We start from the raw sequence: 23,566 nt of genomic DNA, 5'->3' as shown, positions 1-23,566 counted from the left end.
TTCTTCAATATATTTGCAATGCTATGTAGTATTTTATTTTTGTATGTTAGATTGTACCATTTGGTTCTTTATTCTGACAGGCTGTCACATGCTGTGTTGTCTGTGTGTTCCGTCTCTCTGTTTCCAGACTCGTCAGTTGTGCACTTAGTTGGTCTCCAATATCAGTATCTTTCATTTTTATCTTGTTGTTGAGCTTGTTTATGGTATCTGTTTTGCATTCATTTTCAACAGCAATTTGATTATATTTAGTTTGTGTGTGTGATTTTTAGTTTTGAGTGGTGTTTTGTTTATTCCATGGAGCATGTGTTTGAAATTGGCTTATTTGATCTCTCATGTGGTTTAATGAGCTATGGGTAACAGTGGTTGTGGATGTAGGTTTTCTGTAGACAGAAAATTAATGTTGGTTGTTTCTCTTGTAATTGTAAGGTCCAGGCAGTTTAGTTTCTTGTTTCTTTCAGTTTCCATTGTGAAGTGTATTTATGGGTTTACTGTGTTGATGTTACTTTGTCGCTCTTCTGTCCTAGTTTGTGTTTCATCAATGAGACAGATTAAGTCATCCATATATCAGTACCATTGTATTATATTGAACCCTTCATGTTTCAACAACCTTCCAGGAATTCCTTACCTTCAACTTGGCCCCACCATCCTTCCCCAGCTACCTCCTTAAGAACACTAACCTTTCAGCAGAGGAAAGCACAGCCAAACACAACCTTAAACCAGATCCTGACCTAATCATCCTCCCTGCAGAAAAATGTTCCACCACTGTCATGAAGAGTCACAGTAACTGCCTGGCAGAAGACTTCCGCCAACTGGCTGACATCTCTACCTACAAGATCTACCAGAGTGATCCCATCCCAGAAGTCCAACATAACCTCAAATCTCTACTAAAACCCATAGGCACTTACCTCTCCAAAGAGCTCATCTTCATCCTTATCCCAACATCCTGCACTCCCACCATCTACATGCTCCCACAAATCCACAGACCCAGCAATTGTGGACACTACATTGTAGCTGGCTATTGTATTCCCACTGAAAGAATTCGTGCTCTTGATGAACACCACCTCCAACCAAAGGTGTGAAACCAATGTCCCACATAAAAGATACTAACCATGTTATTCACTGACTCTCCACCCTCCCCACTCCTTTACTTCCTGGATCCCTCCTCATCACAGTTGATGCCATGTCCCTATATACAAAAACATCCCTCGTGCCCATGGCTTTGCTACTGTCAAACAGTACCTCTTCCAATGTGCTTCATATCCCAAACCCAAACCCACACTCCCATTTCTTATACACCTTACCAACTATATCTGGTCATACAAACAAGTATGCAGCACAGTCATGGGCATCCACGTGGACGCTCCTATGCCAATCTGTTTATGGCCCACCTAAAGGAAACCTCCCCAAAACTGCCAACCCTTGGCCTGGTTCAGGTTCATGATGATATTTTCATGATCTGGACTCAGGGCCAAGATACCATGATAATATTTTCATGATCTGGACTCAGGGCCAAAACACCCTACCCTCATTCGTTCACAACCTCAACATTTTCTCTCCAAGCCACTTCACCTGACCCTCCTGGATGTTGATCTCCACATCCACATCTCTGATGGATCTGTCCACAACTCTATCTACATTAAAATAGTACCTGCATTTTGGCAGCTGCCATCCCTTCCACAAAAAAATCTGTCTCATACAGCCTGGCCACGCATGGACAAAGTATCTCCAGTGACAAAAACTCCCTTGCCCAGTATGCTGAAGTTTTCACGAAGGCCTTCACAGGCAAGGACAACCTCCCATAGTCCACAAACAAATTCCTCTTGCCTTATCCTTCCACAACTCCCAAGAATCAATTACAAAGGAGCAGTCCCCTTGTCATCCAGATTGGAACAGCTGAAACAGATTCCCCCCCACCAGGGCTTTTATTATCTCTCATCATGGGCTGAAATGAGGTATATCCTATCCAAGATCCTTCCCACCCCTCCTGAAGTGATGTTCTCTCACCCGCGCGATCTAAACAACACTCTGCTTCGTCTCTATGCCTCTCTACTCCCAAAAGTTTGCCCCTTAGATCATATCCCTGTGGAACACAAAGGTGCATGACCTGCCAGAAGCACCCAACCAGCATCTACATCTACATCTACATCTACATGGATACTCTGCAAATCACATTCAAGTGCCTGGCAGAAGGTTCATCAAACTACCTTCACAATTCTCTATTATTCCAATCTCGTATAGCATGCGGAAAGAATGAACACCTGTGTATTTCCATACGAGCTCTGATTTCGCTTGTTTTATCATGGTGATCATTCCTCCCTATGTAGGTCATTGTCAACAAAATATTTTCAAATTCGGAGGAGAAAGTTGCTGATTGGAATTTTGTGAGAAGATTCCGTCACAACGAAAAACGCCTTTCTTTTAATGATTTCCAGCCCAAATCCTGTATCATTTCTGTGACACTCTCTCCTATATTTCGCGATAATACAAAACGTGCTGCCCTTCTTTGAACTTTCGCGATGTACTCCATCAGTCCTATCTGGTAAGGATCCCACACGGTGCAGCAGTATTCTAAAAGAGGACGGACAACCGTAGTGTAGTCTGTCTTCTTAGTACGTCTGTTACATTTTCTAAGTGTCCTGACAGTAAAACGCAGTCTTTGGTTAGCCTTCCCCACAACATTGTCTATGTGTTCCTTCCAATTTAAGTTGTTCGTAATTGTAATATCTAGATATCTAGTTGAATTTATAGCTTTTAGATTAGACTGATTTACCGTGTAACCGAAGTTTAATGAGTTCCTTTTAGCACTCATGTGGATGACCTCACACTTTTCGTTATTTAGGGTCAACTGCCACTTTTTGCACCATTCAGATATCTTTTCTAAATCGTTTTGCAGTTTGTTTTGGTCTTCTGATGACTTTATTAGTCGATAAATGACAGCGTCATCTGCAAACAACCAAAGACAGCTGCTCAGATTGTCTCCAAAATTGTGTATCTAGGGCAGCAAAGGGCCTATAACACTACCTTGGGAAACGCCAGAAATCACTTCTGTTTTACTCGATGACTTTCCATCAATTACTATGAACTGTGACCTCTCTGACAGGTAATCACAAATCCAGTCACATAACTGAGACGATATTCCATAAACACGCAATTTCACTACGAGCCACTTTTGTGGTGCAGTGTCAAAAAGCCTTCCGGAAATCCAGAAATACGAAATCAATCTGAAATCCCTTGTCAATAGCACTGAACACTTCATGTGAATAAAGAGCTAGTTTTGTTTCACAGGAGCGATGTTTTCTAAACCCATGTTGACTGTGTGTCAATAGACCATTTTCTTCTAGGTAATTCATAATATTCAAATGCAGTATATGTTCCAAAATCCTGCTGCATATCAACATTAACGATATGGGCCTGTAATTTAGTGGATTACTCCTATTACCTTTCTTGAATGTTGGTATCACCTGTGCAACTTTCCAGTCTTTGGGCATATGATTGTCAAGTATGGAGCTAATGCATCATCATACTCTGAAAGGAACCTAATTGGTATACAGTCTGGACCAGAAGACTTGCTTTTTTATGTGATTTAAGTTGATTCACTTCTCTGAGGATATTTACTTCTACGTTACTCATGTCAACAGCTGTTCTCCATTCTGGAATATTTCCTTTGTCGTATTTTGTGAAGGCATTTTGGAAGGCTGTGTTTAATAACTGTGCTTTGGCAGTACTGTCTTCGATAGTATCTCCATTGCTATCGTGCAGAGAAGGCATTGATTGTTTCTTGCCACTAACATACTTCACATACGACCAGAATCTCTTTGAATTTTCTGCCAGTTTCGAGACAAAGTTTCATTGCGGAAACTGTTATAGGCATCTCGGATTGAAGTCCGTGCTAAATTTTGAGCTTCTGTAAAAGATCACCAATCTTGTGGATTTTGCATGTTTAAATTTGGCATGTTTGTTTCATTGTGTCTGCAACAGTTTTCTAACCCGTTTTGTGTACCAAGGAGGATCAGCTCCGTTGTTTGTTAATTTATTTGGTATAAATCTCTCAATTGTTGCCGATACTATTTCTTTCAATTTAAGCCACATCTGGTCTACCACTTATATTGTTAATTTGGAATGAGTGGAGTTAGTCTCTTAGGAAGGTGTCAAGTGAATTTTTATCTGCTGTTTTGAATAGGTATATTTTTCGCTTATTTTTCGAGGATTTGGGGATTACAATATTCAACCTTGCTACGACAACTCTGTGTTCACTAATCCGTGAATCAGTTTTGATGTTCGTCATTAACCCAGGACTATTTGTTGCTAAGAGGTCAAGTGTGTTTTCACAACCATTTGCTATTCGCGTGGGCTCATGAACCAACTGCTCGAAATAATTTTCCAGAGAATGAGTTAAGAGTGATTTCAGATGATATTTTATGCGTACTTCCTGAATTAAACATGTATTTTCGCCAACATATCGAGGGTAAATTAAAGTCACCACCAACTATTATCGTATCAGTTGGGTATGTGTTTGAAATCAAACTCAAGTTTTCTTTGAACCTTTTAGCAACTGTATCATCAGAATTGGGAGGTTGTTAAAGGGATCCAATTATTATTTTATTCTGGTTGCCAACAATAACCTCTGCCCATACTAACTTACAGGAAGAATCTACTTCAATTTCGCGACAAGGTAAACTACTTCTGACAGCAACAAACATGCCACCGCCAACTGTGTTTAGCCTATCCCTTTGGAGCACCGTTAGGTTCTTCGCTAAAATTTCGGCTGAGCTTATATCTGGCTTTAGCCAGCTTTCAGTGCCTATAACAATTTGAGCATCAGTGCTTTCTATTAGTGCTTGGAGCTCTGGTACTTTCCCAATGCAGCTATGACAATTTAGAACTGTTATACCATTGGTTCCTGTATCTATGTTCTTCCTGTGTTCAGCCTGCACCCTTTGTGACTGAAGCCCTTCTTGTGTTTTCCCAAGACCCTCAAACCTAAAAAAAACTGCCCAGTCCACACTACACAGCCCCTGCTCCCATGTAGCCGCCTCTTGCAGATAGTGGGCACCTGACCTATTCAGCAGAACCCGAAACCCAACCTCCGTTTGGCGCAAGTTGAGGAATCTGCAGCCTTCACGGTCACAGAACTGTCTGAGCCTCTGATTCAGACCCTCCACTCGTCTCTGTACCAGAGGTCTGCAATTGGTCCTGTCGACTATGCTGCAAATGATCAGCTCTGCTTTCATCTTGCAAGCAAGATTGGCAGCCTTTACCATTTCTGTTAGCCGCTCAAAACCAGAGAGAATCTCCTCTGATCGAAAGAAACACACATCATTGGTACCGACTTGAGCAACCACCTGCAATTGGCTGCACCCTGTGCTCTTCGTGGCATCTGGGAGGACCCTTTCCACATCTGGAATGACTCCACCCAGTAAGCACACGGAGTGCACATTGGCTTTCTTACCCTTCTTGTCAGAAGGGGCCCCATAACGCGCCTAACATTGGAGCTCCCAACTACCAATAATCCTACCCCCTGCGATTGCCCGAATCTTGCAGGCTGAGTGGTTTCCTCAGAAACAGGACAGGCGACTGCATCTGGCTCAGTGACAGTGTCAGCCACAGGCAGCACCTGGAACCTGTTTGTCAGACAAACCGGGGAGACCTTATGTGCGGCCGCCTGCGAAGTCTTTCTCTGCCTGCTTCGCCCCAGGGTGACCACCCACTTGACCACAGGTGAAGGGTCAGCCTCGGTGCGAGCAGTAACTGGGTTGGCCACCGGTGAGGACTGATCGGAGGACTCTGGTGTGCTGGACGTCCGTTGTATCCCCACGGCCGGCCCACAACAGTGGTGCCCATCCACTGCAGCCTCAAGCTGTGTAACCGAAGCCATCACAGCCTGAAGCTGAGAGCGAAGTGTCACCAATTCGGCTCGCATCTGCACACAACAATCGCAGTCCCTGTCCATACTAAAGACCATGGAAAACTACCCCTATGCTGTCACAGGCGTATCCTACCCCATCAGACACCAGGACACCTATGAGAGCAGCCATGCCATCTACCAACTCTGCTGCAAATACTGCACAGCTTTATATGTCGATCTGACTACCAGCTAGCTGTCCACCAGGATGAGTGACCACCATCATACTGTTGCCAAGGACAAAGTTTGCAGCACATCCTTCACTCCTGTAATCACCCTGGTTCCAATCTCCAGCAACTCTCTGGCCCAACATCCTCCACCCAATAGTTCTTCTCCCTCTGCTCTCTTGCCCCCTCCCAATTCACATCCCCACATCACCTTCAGCCTGTGTCATTCCTTGCTGACTCCAACAACTGTGCATCACACACCAAATTTGCCACTCTCCCGTCCTCCCACTTTCCTAGCCACAAATCAACTGCCTCACTTTAAGCCTCTAGTAACCCACCCCAACCCCTCTCCCTGCCTCCCACTTCTCTCTCCCTGTATCCACTCATGACAGAAGGACAAGCAATGTTTCAATGGAATACCATGTTTCACACACCCTTGTGTTGAACAGATAGATAAGATGATATTGTTAACTTTGTGTTATTTGAGGCTGTAAAATGTTATACTGATTTTCAGAATATAAGATTCCTACTTAAGCAGTTGAATGTACAGACAAAGAGACAAATACTCATGGAAAAACAACAGGAATTACCAAATAAATTGCAAATCCTTTATTAATGAAAATCAGGCAGCCCATGCCCTTTCTTTCTTTCTTTCTGTCTGTCCTTTCCATTTCTCTGCAGTCTCTGTTGTCTTTTTTTTTTTTTTTTTTTTTTTTTTTCAGCCTTATTTCTGAAAGGGGAAATTGATGTCTCTGAAGCAATATCTTTCAGCTGCCTTTTTCAGAAATATTTTGTGTGTTCTTAATTTATTTCCATTAAGAATTAGTTTCAGAAAAACTGTAGTAATAAATATATTACAATGCATGTTATGTGGCACTGTAATGTAATAAACGCACATTATGGAATTTTTATTTCTAGATTCAGATCCTGCTGTAAAAAGCACCTTTCAAGAGAGATTATACAGTGCATTGTGGAGTGAACTGAAAGCATCATGTTGTGAGTCTGTCACAATTCTGTATGCTCCAAAAGAGAAAATTCTCAAAGAATTGGAAGAAAGACTGGGACCTTTTATAATACACAGCAAATCAGGTAAGAGCTGATCCATAAATTTCAGTGAAGTGACCTCATTATCCTCTCCCACATCCACACCCCAACTCTCAGGATTAATTTCTTTTCTGTAGCTTCCAAGTAATCACACATTCTTCTGATAACAATGTAAATTGTGTGCATTCAGCATTGTGCTCTCTATTTAGAGTAGTTTCAATTGACATAAATGATAGCTGTGGTGCACATGGGAATGTTGCAGTGTTGGAGACCATCTGTGTTATTATTTCATCACTGAGATTTCAGTCAATATTCAGATACTGTGTTCAACAGTGAACAATACAGCAGTGAGAAGAAATATCAGGGAGCAAAAAACTTCATTTCATCTAATAAAGTTAGTGATACTGACAGATAGGACCTTGATGGCTACAAAATGTGAAGAGTAACCAGTAAGCTTCATTAAAAATTATGGTCACATACCTCCCATTGGCTTCTAGACATCAACATCAGTAAAAAGAGTGACACAATGAGAAAGGGAGAGAGAAAGGAGGAGGAGGAGGAGGAAGGACGTTTGTGTTTAGATTCACAAAGCAGCTGTAGTATTTAGAGAAAAGATCATGTAATTGATCGCTTAGATTCAGCTTATATTAGTGCAAACATTTTGCAGATGGACTCCCAGAGCAATGGAAGTGCCACATGTAGCACCCATAGGATGTGTATAAAAGTGGTGGATGCCAGACAACCGGTTCTCAAGTAAATATATTGTTTCTACTATATAAAAAAAAAGGCAGTGATGATCTTGTGATTGGTGTTTATCAGATACTGGGCTACCAGTTACAGGACCTTGAACCACAGCTTATCTTTCAGTACCCACACTGTGGCAACCATAGAAAACTGATCTTTTTTCATTTTTGACAAGTCATTGGTTCTTTTTGTGTTAGAAAAATGGGAGCCCACACTGCTGCTAACCTGTTACGGAATTATTTGTCAGCTGTAGGAAGTTTCAACCACAATATCTCAGTGAAATGGCAACTTATCCTTAACAAGCTTGCAAAACACCTTATAGGAACTGTGGTAAGGAAAGTTCTGGCAGAGTGAAAATGCACCAGCTCTGGTGCCTGTGTTTTATATTCACATCCTGTGCAACAGCTGCCTGTCCTTCCCCTACCTTCCCTCCCCTTACCTACCACAGCTGGCGCATTGTAGCTGTTCAGAAATATGTGATTTTGTGTGCGCCTCTCTGTGACCCCACATTTTCATTATTTTATAAGTATGATAATATCTTTGTCCTGTTCATTTTGCATTCTTTACAGATGAAAATGTTAGTGATAATGAAAAAGATACTTGTGAGGGATCTGAACTATGTTTAGCAGCACAGTCACATTTCAGACTTTTGACAAATCCAGTGAGCTACTGTTGCCAATACTGAGGGATTTCCTATAATTCAAATGGTTCAAATGGCTCTGAGCACTATGGGACTCAACATCTTAGTCATAAGTCCCCTAGAACTTAGAACTACTTAAACCTAACTAACCTAAGGACATCACACACACCCATGCCCGAGGCAGGATTCGAACCTGCGACCGTAGCAGTCCCGGACATTTCCTATAATTGTTCTGTTTTGGATTCCACATCACTTCAGTAATTGCCTTTTCCAGCTCTGTAATTATAGCAATTAGCAGCACATATTTTCTTGTGTGTGTGTGTGTGTGTGTGTGTGTTTTTTTTTGTGTTTAATTTCATATGCATAAACGTAATGCTGTATGACCTTCCAGAGAAGTATTTCTGTTTACTGCCTTAATTTATAAAAGATGAACTAGTATCTTGATAAGTGTAACTTCGAAGATTGTTGTCGGAAATTTCTAGTTAATAATAGTTCTATATTGTACATTATCTTCACGAGAAAAAAGATGTCATAATAAAATTAATACATTAATATTGTTAATTTCAAGGTGTGTTTAATCTTCCATGTGCTATTTAAATGTTTTTCAGATGGCAGTCATTACCATGTTGGAATTTATCTACCACCTCAGTATCATTTATTGGCAGAATTTCACATATGTGATGAAAAATCAGCTGTCACATTTCTAACAGAAGAAGCTTATATTATGGCACTAGCAGGAAATTTCTTTGAACAGTGGGGCCTGTGTTAAATACAGACTGTAACCTATGCATTGATGCAGGTTTGAGGAAGTATTGGAGGGAGGGAGGGAGGGAGGGGGAGAGAGAGAGAGAGAGAGAGAGAGAGAGAGAGAGAGAGAGAGAGAGAGAGAGAGACTGTAATTGTGATGCAGTTGAATGATCTGTTGTAGACCTTTTTTACTATTTTATTTATGAACTGTTTTACTTTAAATTTTATATGTACTGTTTTTATTGTTATGAGTATTAAAAGCATATGAATTATATGTTGATATCAGTTGTAATTACAGTGCCTGATAATATTAAATATGTGGAAATTATTATGTTATGTCACGAAGTGAAAACCTCGGCTGTCTGTATGTCTGACAATGTATAGTCTGTCGAAAGAACAAAATCACACAACATGTCAAAGGCGCTGCTAGGTACATTTATACTGCTTAGTCAGTGATTTTACTATGTCCACATGGATATTGTTGGCTCACTATCAACATCTGAAGGCTGCAGTTATGACCTTACAGTCATGTACACACACTCTAAATGACCAGGAGCATTACCTGTGGCAGACATTACTGTGGAGACTGTGGCAAAAATATTTTTCAGAGGATGGATTGTGCGTTTTGGTGTGGCATTGAGAATAACGACAGATCAAGGACGTCAATTTGAGGCATACCTCTTCAAAGCCCTTGCCATATTGTTAGGTGTCAAGCGAATGAGGACCCCACTTATTATCATGCAGCGTACAGTGTGGCGGAATGCCTGCACTGACAATTGAAATCAGCCCTTCGATGTCACATGACAGAGAAGTGGACAGAAATACTACTGATTGATTTACTAGGATTACGAACAGCCTTCAAGCCACAGTAACAGAGCAGGTGTATGGCCACTCATTACATCTGCCATAATCTGTGCTTAGAACAACTGGCTCACTAATCATGTGAACCAAAGCAAAGAGCTATTTTGCCAAACGGCGGTTGTTTGGTTGTAACCCTGTTGATAACTCCATTACTTGAGGCTGTCTCTTTTGGTACTGTCGAGGAATTCATTTTTGTGCTGAAAGAAAAACCAACATGGCTGGCACGGGAGTAATAGTCATAGTTTTGACATGGTGCAGAACGTCGAAGCTGGTGCGGATGTACTGTTATGCATAATCACATTGGGTGTACCAGTTATATGCGGTTAAATCATGAAAAGATTTATTTCCACGTATAAAGTAATTACACAGAAGTATGCAGTCTGCATAACATTCAATGTCCAAATGAGACAAAATGAGGAATAACCATAATGCAGCACTGAACCATAGAACTCTCATACAGTCTACACCATTGTACTGTGGAACATATATATATATTGGGTTTCTGTATGTCCATCCCTGTGATTGGAGGTCTGGGGGACTTCAGCTATTCACTTATGTAAGAAAATGAAACATCTACAGCCTTCCCTATAAGATGTCATTTAATGTATTGCTACCAGTTTTGGTGCCTCAGTGCCCCATCTTCAGACTTTTGCCTATTCTGAAGTAATTACACACCATCTGTATACACAGTGCATCAGTGGCCAACATCTGTAACTAGTTTACGTAGGCTACTTGTAATTACAGTGTTGTCGCTCCAACCATTAACTACCAATTGACTCAGTGAGTGAGTCAGTTGAAAGTTGGAGAGTAGTCTGCGTGTATATGGATGGTGTTAACCCCTTAGCATCAGCTAAGACCTAAAGATGGTGACCTGAAGCACCAAAACTGGTAGCCATACAATAAATGACATCATAAGGATGGCTACAGATGTTTCATTTTCTTATGTATATAGTGGGAGTCACTGCAAATATATTCATTATATACTTCATGTTGGTGCTGCTAATGGTAATACTTCTTTTCCAGATTGTTGTCTGCAAAACCTAATTAGAATCAGTAATTGAAGACTTAAGAAGTTATAAATTTATGCCTTTATCTTATAACAGGAACATGTATTTGACAAAAGATGTACGAGTACAGCACTGTCTTTGGACATTTACACTTGCATCAATTTCGTACACACCTACTAGGACTAAAAAAAAAAAATCTGCTGAAAGTATCTGCGGGGATAGCAACTTCAGCTTGTTACCATAAATTCCTAAACACCAGTACATCTGAATCAGGAAAACTTTCCAAACATGTAGGTAATAAATGTAGAGCAGACTCAATATGAACCATGCTTGTTAAAGCAAAGTCAAATCTACCACAAGGAAATACACTTTGCCCATACAGGTCAGCAATAACTTTAGACTTGTCGACATTCATATTGTAATCTGTCTCCACATCCAATATTGTCTTGTATATGATAGGTTGCCATCTGTACACATGCTGTACACAACATAAATGAGTGATTTTTTAACTTGGTGTGCTTATATAACAATGTGGTAACTCTATGATGTTGATGTAGCAGACAATACGCCACATGGGGCTGCCAACAAGAAATTTCACAATCTGTTTGTGAATGTATTGCCTCTTATTAAATTTAGGAGGAGCCTAGGAGTAGTGTATATATTTTTATTTTTGAAAAAAATTAATGTTGAACTTGGCAGTGGATTGACTAATATCACATAACAAGTATAAGATTTTGAAAACTTATTGGCTTACTGAATCATATTATTGGACTGATTTTATATTTACGTTTAGCTATTTACTTGTTTTTCAGGTTGAATAGACAAATATGCTAGTGGTGATAAGTTTTTGGTTATGTGTAAAGAGCTCTGGGATGAAATGAAAGCAAAAGAATCTGATAGGCTGGAAATAATTTTACAATTCAGGGGAATAATTTGAAATGTATTTACCTATCAAAGGAAAGTATTTAAAATATTGGAATACATTTTTGAACAAAAGTTTATGTAGCAGACGAAAACTTACAGAACATAGTTAAACTCAACAATGCTAACAAACATGTGACTCAATTAAAAGCCAGGCATGACATGTTGGTTTTATCACAGACCTCCCAAATCACTCTTACTGCAACTACATTTGTCACACCCCCATTAGTTGTAGAATATACAGTGAAACAATAAGCAGTCATGTTCTGGAACATGCTGGAGTGATTCACACAGCAGCAAAAGACATTTCTGAGTCTTTGAGTACATGACAGTTTAATACTCTCTCAGCTTATTCTGAGTCAACTCACATTGCTGCGAGTTGTAGAGGAAATAGTTATCCTGAAGTATACACTGAGGTGACAAAAGTCAAGAAATACCTCCCAATATTGTGTCTGTCCTCTTTTTGCCTGGTGTATGCAGCAGCTTGATATGGCATGGACTCCACAAGTCATTGGAAGTTCCCTGCTGCCTCTATAGCCTTTCAGGATTTTGCACACAAACTGATCTCCTGATTATGTCCCATAAATGTTTGATGGAATTCACGTTGGGTGATTTGAGTGGTCAAATTGTTTGCTTGAATTGTTCAGAGTGATCTTTAAACCAGTTCCAAACGATTGTGACGGGGACATGGTGAATTGTCTTCTATAAAAATTTCTTCATTGTTTGGAACATGAAGTCCATTAATGGCTGCAAATGGTCTCCAAGCAGTCAAACATAACCAATTCCACGATTGGTTTAATTGGACCAGAGGACCCCATTCCATTCTGTGTAAACACAACCCACACCATTATGGAGCAACCACCAGGTTGCACAGTGCCTTGTTGACAACCTGGGTCCATGGATTTATTGGGTCTGTGCTACACTCCAATCCTATCTTCAGTTCTTACCACCCGAAATCAGGACTCATCTGACCAGGCCATGATTTTCCCCTCATCTAGGGTCCAATCAATATGGTCACAAGCCCAGGAGAGACTCTGCGGGCAATGTCGTGCTGTTAGCAAAGACACTTGAGTCTGGTCATCTGCTACCATAGCCCATTAACACCAAATTTTGCTGCACTATCCTAATGAATACATTTGTCATATGTCCCACATTGATTTCTGTGGTTATTTCAAGCAATGTTGCTTGTCTGTTAACACTGACAACTCTATACAGACACTGCTGCTGCCATTTGTTAAGTGAAGGCCGTCAGTCGCTGTGTTGTCCATGATGAGAGATAATGGCCGAAATTTGACATTCTCGACCTACTCTTGGCACTATGGACATTGCAATGTTGAATTCCTAAATAACTTCCGAAATGGAATGTCCCATGTGTCTAGTTCCAACTATTATTCTAAGTTCAAAGTCTGTTAAATCCCACTGTGCGGCCATAATCATGTCGGGCACTTTTTCACATGAATCACCTGAAGTACAAATGACAGCTCCGCCAATGCACTGCTCTTTTGTACCTTGTGTGTGTGATACTACCATCTTCTGCAGATGTGCCTATTGCTATCCCATGATTTTTGTCACCTCAGTGTATTCTGCTCAAGATGTTTTTTGATGTGTGCATAATCAACCACAGTAAATAAAACTGCCCAACATCTACAATTATGTAAGGTAGGATGGTCATAAGTATTCCATCACATCATCATTGTGTGTGTTATTTAGCTATTTTTTATATTAGATACAACAATTTCTGACAGAAGCACCACCAGAATTGTCATCTCGTGCACCACTTTGTAGTATTGTAAGAGTCCAGTGTGCCAGTTTTCGTACTGATGTTTAGTGATGAAAATGAAATTGCAACTAAAAATCCATGTGCAAAAGTGAAGAAGTCAGGTATCTGTGTCATCTTTCAAAGATTTTTAGCTCCATCTCAAAAAGATCATTGCATTTATTTGGAAATGATATGAGCTTGTCGCAACCACATTTGTATGAATACTACTTCTGGTTTTGTTCATTGGGCTTCCAGCCTTGTTCTTTGAAGTGCTAGAAGATGGATTAGATTAGATAAGATTTACTTTCATTCCAATTGATCCGCAGTGAGGAGGTCCTCCAGGATGTAGAACATGTCAGAAAAACAACAATACAAGACAAATATTTACAACTCAAACAAATAAGCTAATGTACCATTCCACAGGTCCCAAGTGGAATGATCATAATTTTTTAGTGAACACTATATGAAAGAATCATTTTACAAATACTAATGCACTGAATTTAAAATAAAAAAAAAGTTTTTTTTTTAAATTTATTTATAAGGTAATAAACGTGTAATACAACTACTATAATACTTATTTACAATGAACACATTACTGCACTGAAATTGTGCAGAAGTTATATATATATATACACACACAAATCAGTTGGTTCTACTGAGAAATTCATCAGTGGAGTAGGAGGAGTTGGCCACCAATAAATCCTTTAGGCTTCTCTTAAACTGAATTTCATTGGTGGTTAAGCTTTTTATGGCTACTGGGCAAGTTATTGAAAATGTATGTTCCTGAATAATGCACACCTTTTTGTACAAGACTTGAGTGACTTGTGAAGATTATTCTTATTTTTAGTATTGATTCTATGAATTTAGCTGTTGTTTTGAAAAAATGATATATTTTTAATGACAAATTTCATTAAAGAATAAATATATTGGGAACAGTAGTTAGTACCCCTAGTTCCCTAAACAGGCTTCTGCAGGATGTTTTTGAGTTCACACCACATATAACTCTTACTGCACATTTTGTGCCCGAAGAACTTTAGCTTGGCTTGATGAATTATCCCAAAAAATAATCCCATATGACATTATGGAATGAAAGTAAGCATAGTATGCCAGCTTTTCCATTTTTGTATCACCTATGTCTAACACAATTCACATTGCAAATCAAGATTTGTTAAGATGCTTCAGCAGTTCTGTGGTGTGCTTTTCCCAGATACGTCTGCCTGTGTCTGTATATGTGCTGGTGTGTGTGTGTGTGTGTGTGTGTGTGTGTGTGTGTGTGTGTGTGTGTGTAGCTAGATAAAAAATCTGTTGTGTCATTTCTCAACAAGGAAGTAGAAACTTTCAGCACAGGTCAGGAGCATGTAGAAGAAATATGGCTCAAATTTAAAAGAATGCAGGGGATAGATATGTACCAGTACAACAGTTCATAATGGGAGAGACCATCCATGGTATACAGTCACTGTAAAGAAACTTCTGAAGAAACAGAGACTTATTGCATAACAGGTGTAAAACAAAGCTTAGGACTGTAGTTACAGAGATGCTGAATGAAACACGTTTGTCTGTCAAGGGGGTAATGCGTGAAGCCGTCAGTGACTACTGTAGCAGAATATTGTCAAATGATCTTCCACAAAACTTAAAAGAAATTCTGGTCCTCTGTCAAGGCTGTTAGTGGCACCAAAGTTAGTGTTCAGTTCCCAGCGAACAAGACAGGAACTGAAACTGAGGGTAGCAAAGCAAGAGCTGAAATGCTGAACTCTGTTTTCAAATTTCCTTTACAAAGGAAAACCCAGAAGAATTGCCCCAATTTAATCCTGATACCACTAAAAGATGAGTGAAATCAGTGTTAGTGTCAGTGGTATTGAGAAACAGCTGAAATCATTAAAACTGAATAAAGCTCCAGTGCCTGACGGAACCCCTATCAGATTCTATACTGAATTTGCAGCTGAGTTAGCCAATTCCTTGAACAGAAAACCATGCTCAGTAGTTGGAAGAAAGCACAGGTAACACCTGTCTACAAGAAGGGTAGTAGAAGTGATCCACAAAACTACTGACCAATACCTTTGATATTGATTTTTTGTAGAATTTTAGAATATTCTCTGGGCTCAAACATAATGATGTATCTTGAACAGAACTCCAACCAGCACGATTTCAAAAACATCACACTTTTCTCACATGACATACTGAAAGCTTTGGATCAAGGCAGGCAGGTAGAAGCAGTATTTCTTGACTTACAAAGAGCATTTGACTCCGTACCACACACCTGCACTTATTGTCTGAAGTTCAGTCATATGGGCTATCAAGTTTAATTTACGACTGGATTGATGACTTTTTGGTAGCGAGGACACAGCGTGTTACCTTGGATGGTGAGTCATTGTCAGATGTAGAAGTAACTTCAGGTGTGCCTCAGGAAAATATGTTGGGACCCTTGCTGTTCATGTTGTATATTAATGACTTTGCAGACAATAGTAATGTCAGGCTTTTTGCAGATGATGCAGTTATCTATAATGTAGTAGTGTCTGAATAAAGGTGCGTAAATATTCAATAAGATCTTGATAAGATTTCAGATGGGTGCAAAGATTAAAAATATAGTATCTTATGACTATAATAGTGAGTCACTGTTGGTATTGGCCGCCTCATACAAATACGTGAGTGTAGCACTTTGTGGGGATATCAAATGGAATGATAACATAGTCTGTCTTGGATAAAGTGAGTGGTAGACTTTGGTTGATTGGTAAAATATTGGGGAAATGCATTGAGACTACAAAAAAGATTGCTGACAAACCACTTGTGCAACTGGGGTACTGAAAGTAAACAGAGAACAGCAGCACAAATGGTCACAGGCTTGTTTGACATGTGGGAGAGTGTCTCTGAGATGTTGAAAGAATGGAATTGGCACTCTCTTGAAGACAGCTGTAAGCAGAAAGTCTACTGACAAAGTTTCAGGTATCTGCTGTAAACGATGACTCTAGGAATATACTACAAACCTCTACGTACCACTGGCATAGGAATCATTAGGATAAGATTAGAATAATTACAGCAGCCCCCCCTCCCCCCCCCCCCCCCCCCCACACACACACACACAGGCATTCAAGTAAGCATTCTTCCTGTACATGAATGGGACAGGAAGAACCCTAATAACTGGTACAATGGGACCTAATTCACTTCACAGTGCTTTGCAGAGAATAGATGTATATGTAAGAAAAAACACAAATCTTTTGAGACCCTTAGAAGCCAAGGGATTTCAGGAACAAAATGTTAGTTTTGAGTAAATGACATTGAAAGTTGACACATTCCAGAAAATTCCATGAATAACTTAAGGAAAAGTAATTATTTCAACACTTTTGAAGCTTTATTGCCTACCTTATTCAGAACAATCAATGTTGAATTTTGTACAGTTGTAATTTTTCATTATTAATTATAAATCATTGATCACAGTGACATTAATAACACTTCACAGGTCACAGGCGGGCACAAGACTTGCACATTCAGCTTTAACACCTGATATTTTACGTCGAGTGTGGAAAATGGGAGAGTGTCTACCCTATATAGTGCCTTGAGAATTTCGACACAAATTCTAGAGACCCTCTGCTTTCCATCGCATCGAACACCCTATATTTTACGTATGAGCATGAAAAACGAGAGTGTGTCTATCTTGCTGGTTTTCTGTGTGTGCAGGGTGGATGTGTGTCAAGAGAATGCCACAAGCTGAATGGTTGGTCGGCACGGGCAAGTGGTTGCCTCACTCGTCACAGAAGTTACATGACCAGCGCTAGGAACAAGCGCATCTTAATCTGTGACGATGCTATGTCAGTCATTATTAGGAACAATTGAATTGTCAAACAGAAAAGAAAAGACAGACACTTTTACTTACTTACTTACTTCCTGACACTCTCTAAAGGTGCGTATGGTGGATTGGTGAGAGCCTTGAGAGATTTTTGGAACTGTATTTATTGTAAAAGTAATCAATAGTTTCTGATGGACCGGAAGTCATTGGATTTACGAAATATGATTCATTGATGTGAAACTGTTATGTAGTGTTATGTTTGTGGAAGTGAAATATAGGAGGGTTGATTTAAAAGTATTCTGAGTGTACGCAATCATTTTAAGAGTAGAGAAAATTTCACCAAACAGCATCATATCTTCAGAGAAGAAGTTGGGCAGACCGTCGCAGCTGGCTATCCTGAGAAGAAGATCGGCAAAGCACCTCCAAGTAAGTCCAATAATGAAGGGGACGTGTGAGTCTTGCACACCAGTACCGCTTGCTTCCTCTAGTCGCCAGAAACCACCATATTGTGTGTGTTTCTTTTCTGATGAAGGCTTTGGCTGATTGTTTAATGTGTAACAGTCTTTTCGTTGTGCCTTTCTGCAACTCAGTGTGTCATCTTTACAGTTAGTAGCAATCTAACCTTTCTGTAATTGTTGATATTCCAACCTGGATTTTCCATAGTTTGAAATATTGCTTTTGCTATAATTGATTAAGGATACTGTGGGTTTTATCAATGGCTACCTGAATGCACCAAAATTGTGAAGGCCAAAAACAGTGATGAGGTTATTTTTGAAATGAACTCATCAACAGTTAAATGATACTTTTTAGGGATTCCACCTCTGATAACTTGAACAATCTTGGCTGGGTACGAGTTTTATGAACCAAAGATTTTGAGTTGGTCAATAGTGAGTGCTGCCAATCCTCTACAGCTATAAGCTGTGAGCATACTTTCTGGGGAGCACAATGGTGAAACACTGTGTATCATTGTCAGCAAAGATTATGGTTTACCCACTACGGTAGTTAAAATGCAAATAACTTAATTAATCCTGTAAGTGACACTGGTAAATAGATACACACACTACTGGAATTACCATTTATAATTGTCTTTCTCCTGATTCATAAGTATGAATATTTACCATCCCATATCTGATGGTATACTTACAAATATATAATAAATTGTGTAGTTATTCATTGTTATTTCCTAAGACAACTACACGTATTGCATTGTTCTGCTGGGGGAGGGGGACATTTTGTCACTTAAAGGGTTAAGAAAAAACCTTGAATGTCAAGGTGAGCCCATGCTGGATGGCTGTTGAGGTAAAACAGGCAATCTCTGGGATGTCTACCACATTTCATTTGTGTTGGTCTCATCTAGGTAACCCAGAGCTTTCTTTAGATCATTTGTTTTTCCCTTCTTGTCCTGTGAAAGGACTGGAATAGGAAGTGCTGGGTGGGTGGATTGAACAGGTTCTGAACCTGGGTCTTCCACAGGGATATGATCCTTGTGGCAATGGGCTGGGTTTGTAAGTAGCATAGGGATGGACTAGGATGTTGTGGAGGTTGGGTGGGTGGTGGAACACCACTTTAGGAGGGGTGGGATGTATCTCATGTAGGATGTCCCTCATTTCAGGGCATTTTGATAGGTAATCAAAGCCCTGGTGAAGAATGTGGTTCAGTTGTTCGAGTCTGGGGTGATGAAGGGGACACTTGTGGCTGGTTCTTTGGGGTGGTGTGAGGATTGGGGGTAAGAGGGTAAATGGCATGGGATATTTGTTTCCAGACTGGGGGGATAGTGCCTGTCTGTGAAGGCCTTGGTGAGACTCTCAGCATACTGGGGAAAGGAGTTCTTGGCACTGCATATATGCAGTTCTCAGATAGCCAGGCTGTATGGGTTGATTGGTTGATTGATTGATTAACTGAGTAGGAAGGGGGTGGGGGGTTATGTGACTAAACTGCAAGGTCATCAGTCCCACAATTCCAAAATTACTTTCGGATGAGGGAGGGTTCTCTAAAACTGGACGGATCCAGTCAGAGGGGTCAAATTATAAAATTATGAAGTTAAAACACACACAGTCAAAGGCACAAAAGGGTATACCAAATCTAAAAACTGGAAAAACAGAGAGATAAAAGAGTGGTCTTTGCATGGCAGAGTGGTCATGGTTCCCAGACATGACGAGAGGCCCCAACCGAAACCACCCTGCCCCTACTCCAGGAGTAAAGCAAAACCTTATATCTGAAAATAAAAACCACTTTCACGGAGAAAACTGGAGACCAGTTCAACCATCCGTGGATTGTCTGTTAATGTTAAAGATAATGAATCTGGATGACTATATGTAATACAAAGGGTCAAAAGAAGGGGACATTCCACCAATATTTGAGATACTGTCAATCTGGCTCCACAGTCACATTATGGGGGTGGCTCATTACGCACGAGGAAACAATGGGTGAGCCTGGTATTACCAATGCTTAGATGGCATAAGACAGTGGATTTCTTATGAGAGGATCGGAAGGAAGAGTGCCAACCACAGTAGTTATCTTGATGGTGTGGAGTTTACTACTGAGAGCAGTAGCACACCAGATGTCATTACACTTTCAGGCAAAGAGAGACTTGATGTAGATTCGCATATCTGCAGCCGGAACCATGAAAAGTAATGGGGAGTCAGTATCTGCTTCTCTAGCCAAACAGTCAGCCAGTTCATCTCTGGGACGCTCATGTGACTTGGTACCCAGAGGAAGACAAATGAGCAGGTGGAGTGGCCAAGGGCAGAGAGAAGGTCCTGGATAGCAGAGACCAAAGAGTGACAAAGAGTAGCATTGGTCTATAGCCTGCAGGCTGCTCATTGAGTTGGTATGTATTAAAACACGGTGGAGGGAGGCCTGAGTAACAAAACGGAGGACCCTGTTAATGGCCAGGAGCTCTGCTGTCAACACACTACATGATCCCGGCAATAAATGGTGTTATAAGTCAGTAAGAGACGTGAAGGCATATCCCGCCTTATCTATCGTCTTAGAGTGTAGAAGACAATAGCACCCTGGAACTCAGAAAGGATGGAATGTACAAGATGCCGGAAGATCATACAGGCGTCAGACCTTATGACCCTGGAATAGGTCAGTCCTAATCTGTGATCTAGGCATTGTCCACAGGGGAGGGGCAGAGGAAGGAAATACAAGGGGAACATTCCAGTGAATGAAGATGGAGCTCTTGACAGGGGGCAGTGGGATGTATGCGAACTGGCAATCCCACCCGTGGATGGGGTATCAGGAGGGAGACATCCCTCGTATTTGTGGAGAAGGGGGGGCGGGGGGGTAGATCACTGCTTCTGTGAAGAGACTGTCAATGCGACTAGTGTGAAAGGCACCAACAGCCAGATGCACCCCACAGTGGTAAACAGGGTGTAGTATTTTCAGAGTGGAAGGAGCTGCTGAGCGAAAAACCTGACTAACATATCTAGTCTGGACAAGACCAGAGCACGGTAAATGTGGAGAAGAGTAGCACTGTCTGCAACTCAAAAATATGTGGGCCAGGAGGTGGAGAGCATTAAGCTTCTGCATGCACATTGTCTTCAGGTGGCGAATAAGGAGCAGCCACGTCAGCTTTATATAAAAAATAAGTCCCAAGAAAGAAGACTGTGCTACAACATCTAGGCACTGGTTGCCTAATAAAGTTTTGGATCAGGATGTACCATAGGTCCACAGTAAAAATGCATAACCTGTGTTTTTGAGGAAGAAAACTGGAAGCCATGGGAGAGGGCCCATGCAGAGGCCCGTCGGATGGTGCCTTGTAGCCAGGATTCGCAAAAGCTATCGAGTGAGAGCTACACCAGATGCAAAAATCATCGATGAACAATGCCATGGCAACCAGAGGCACTACAGAGGTTACAAGCCCGTTGGTGGCTATGAGGAAGAGTGTGACACGTAGCACAAAACCCTGTGGGATATCATTCTCCTAAACCAGAGGGGTGCTGAGTGAAGTGCTAACTCGAACCTGGAAGAGCCAGTGGGATAAAAACTCGCAGGTAAAAATCTTAAGTTGGCCACGAAAGCCCCAGTCATGGAGGATCCTAAAATCTGATGGTACCAAGCTTGTATTATGCCTTATGTAGGTCAAAGAAGACTGCGACAAGGTGTCGGAGGTGAATAAAAGCCTGCTGATTGCTGTTTCCAATCTGAATATGTGGTCAGTTGCAGATAGTCCTTCCCAGAAGCCATACTGATTTGGGGACAAAAGGCACTGAGATTCAAGCATCCAACATAATCGTAAACTAACCATTCTCTCGAGCAATTTACAAAGTGTGTTTGTCAGGCTAATCAGCCGGTAGCTGTCGAGAGACGTTGGCTTCAGGATGGGGATAACTATACTGTTTCACCATTGTGAGGGAAAGGCATCCGTGAGCCAAATGCAGTTGAAGACCTTGAGTAGTTGTTGCCTTTGGATAACTCCAAGTGTTAGATCATCTGGTTGTGGATGGAATCCGGGCCTTGGGCTGTGTCATGTGAAAAGATAAGAACCTGCAAGAATTCCTATTCAGTGAAGGGTTCATTATAGGGTTCTGGTTGGTGGGGGTTGAAACAGAGGGGGTTTCTGCCGGACAAAAGGTAGCAGGATAGGAAGAGGAGGGCAATGCTGTCGCAAAGTGTCTCACGAAATTTTCTGCAGGACCGATGGATCAATGCACAGAGCACCCAGGAGGATAAGACCCTGGACAGTTGATTGTTGCTGATGGCCCAGAAGGCAACGTAACTTGGACCAAGCCTGCAATGAAGAGGCAAACATCCCCAGGAAAGAAATGTAGTGCTCCCAGTATTCCTTTTTACTCTGCTTAATAAAGTAGCGAGCCTTAGCATGGAGATGCTTAAAAGTGATAAGATTGGGCAGTGAAGGATGTCGTTTAAATTGCTGCAGCACCCGTCGACAGTCCTGGACAGTGACTGCTACAGTCTTGGTCCACTACAATACAGATTGATGATGAAGGGGACCTGTGAATAGGGGGAACAGCAGTGCCAGCAGCATGAAAAATAGTGACAGAGATGCCTTGTATGACTACATCAAAGGAATTCGAGAGGGAGGTGTTGAAGTGCACAGTAGACGTATATACAGGCCAATTGGCCCTGTGGAATTCCCAATGTGGGGGCCTGTCTGCCTGGCAGCAGCAGGGAACAATAAAATCACTGGAAAGTAGTCATCATGCAGTGACCAATGTAGGGAAGCCATGAGAGCAGGTGAGGAGATCATGAGATCGATAGCACTGAAGATGCCATGAGCAGCACTGAAGTGGGTAGAGGAACCATCATTGAGGAGACACAAATCAAAGTCTGTAATAAGTTGGTCAATTAGAAGACCCCTAGCCACTGAAATGGTACTCCCCCACATGGGGTGGTGTGCACTAAAATCCTCAGGGAGATACGTGGGTGGGAATTGCTGTATTAAGGTAGACAGTTCAATGTATGGAAGTGGCCAACCTGGTGGGAGGTAGACATTGCAAACAGTGATTGCTGGGGTCGTTTGCACTCTAACCACTATTGCTTCCATGTTGGTACAAAGGGAATCCAGTTACTAATGACATCATTGCGAACCAAAGTGCAGATGACTTCAGATGCTGTCCCAGGTCTGGTTCCAGCAGAATGCCCGATAACCACGAAATGTGGGGAAAATGGTCATCATGGAAGAAAATTTCTTAAAGAGCGAGAAGGAAGAGGAAGTAAGGTGGTGTATTTCGCAAAGATGATGATAATATCCACTACAGTCAAACTGGATTATCTTGTGGTGAGAGTCCAGGTTAGACAAAGAAACTGGGGAGGTCATGTCATATGGTCAGTGGTCATCACTGACAAGGATGGGGTGACATCCATAGATAAGACAGCAGATTCAGGTTGTGGGGGGTGTGATGACAGCCCTAGGGGCTCCATGGAGGTTTTCTCCTGAGACTTGTGTTTATTGTTCTTCTCTTTTGGAGGTGGAGGTGGGGGGGGGGGGGGAGGGGGGGGGCAGTGCACAGAGGGAGAACAAGTTG

At 41.2% G+C, this 23,566-nt stretch overlaps 1 protein-coding gene across 3 annotated transcripts in view; it reads left to right on the top strand.

The window, feature by feature from the left end:
* The window catches only part of LOC126412039 (AP-5 complex subunit beta-1-like), a 175,597-nt gene extending 166,061 nt beyond the window's left edge, over positions 1-9,536 (top strand). For 2 of the 3 annotated variants that reach the window (XM_050081416.1, XM_050081415.1), the window contains 2 exons: positions 6,988-7,158; positions 9,106-9,536. In XM_050081416.1, the coding sequence (XP_049937373.1) occupies positions 6,988-7,158; positions 9,106-9,266 (332 nt within the window). In that variant the 3' untranslated portion in view covers positions 9,267-9,536. Of the gene's footprint in view, positions 1-6,987; positions 7,159-9,105 lie in introns of those variants that run through there. The other variant, XR_007575218.1, reaches the window with a different exon arrangement.
* The last annotated feature ends 14,030 nt before the right edge of the window (positions 9,537-23,566 follow it).

This window comes from Schistocerca serialis, chromosome 7, assembly GCF_023864345.2.
Source record: "Schistocerca serialis cubense isolate TAMUIC-IGC-003099 chromosome 7, iqSchSeri2.2, whole genome shotgun sequence".
Lineage (NCBI taxonomy): Eukaryota > Metazoa > Arthropoda > Insecta > Orthoptera > Acrididae > Schistocerca > Schistocerca serialis.
This window is presented reverse-complemented; position numbering and strand designations above follow the sequence as displayed.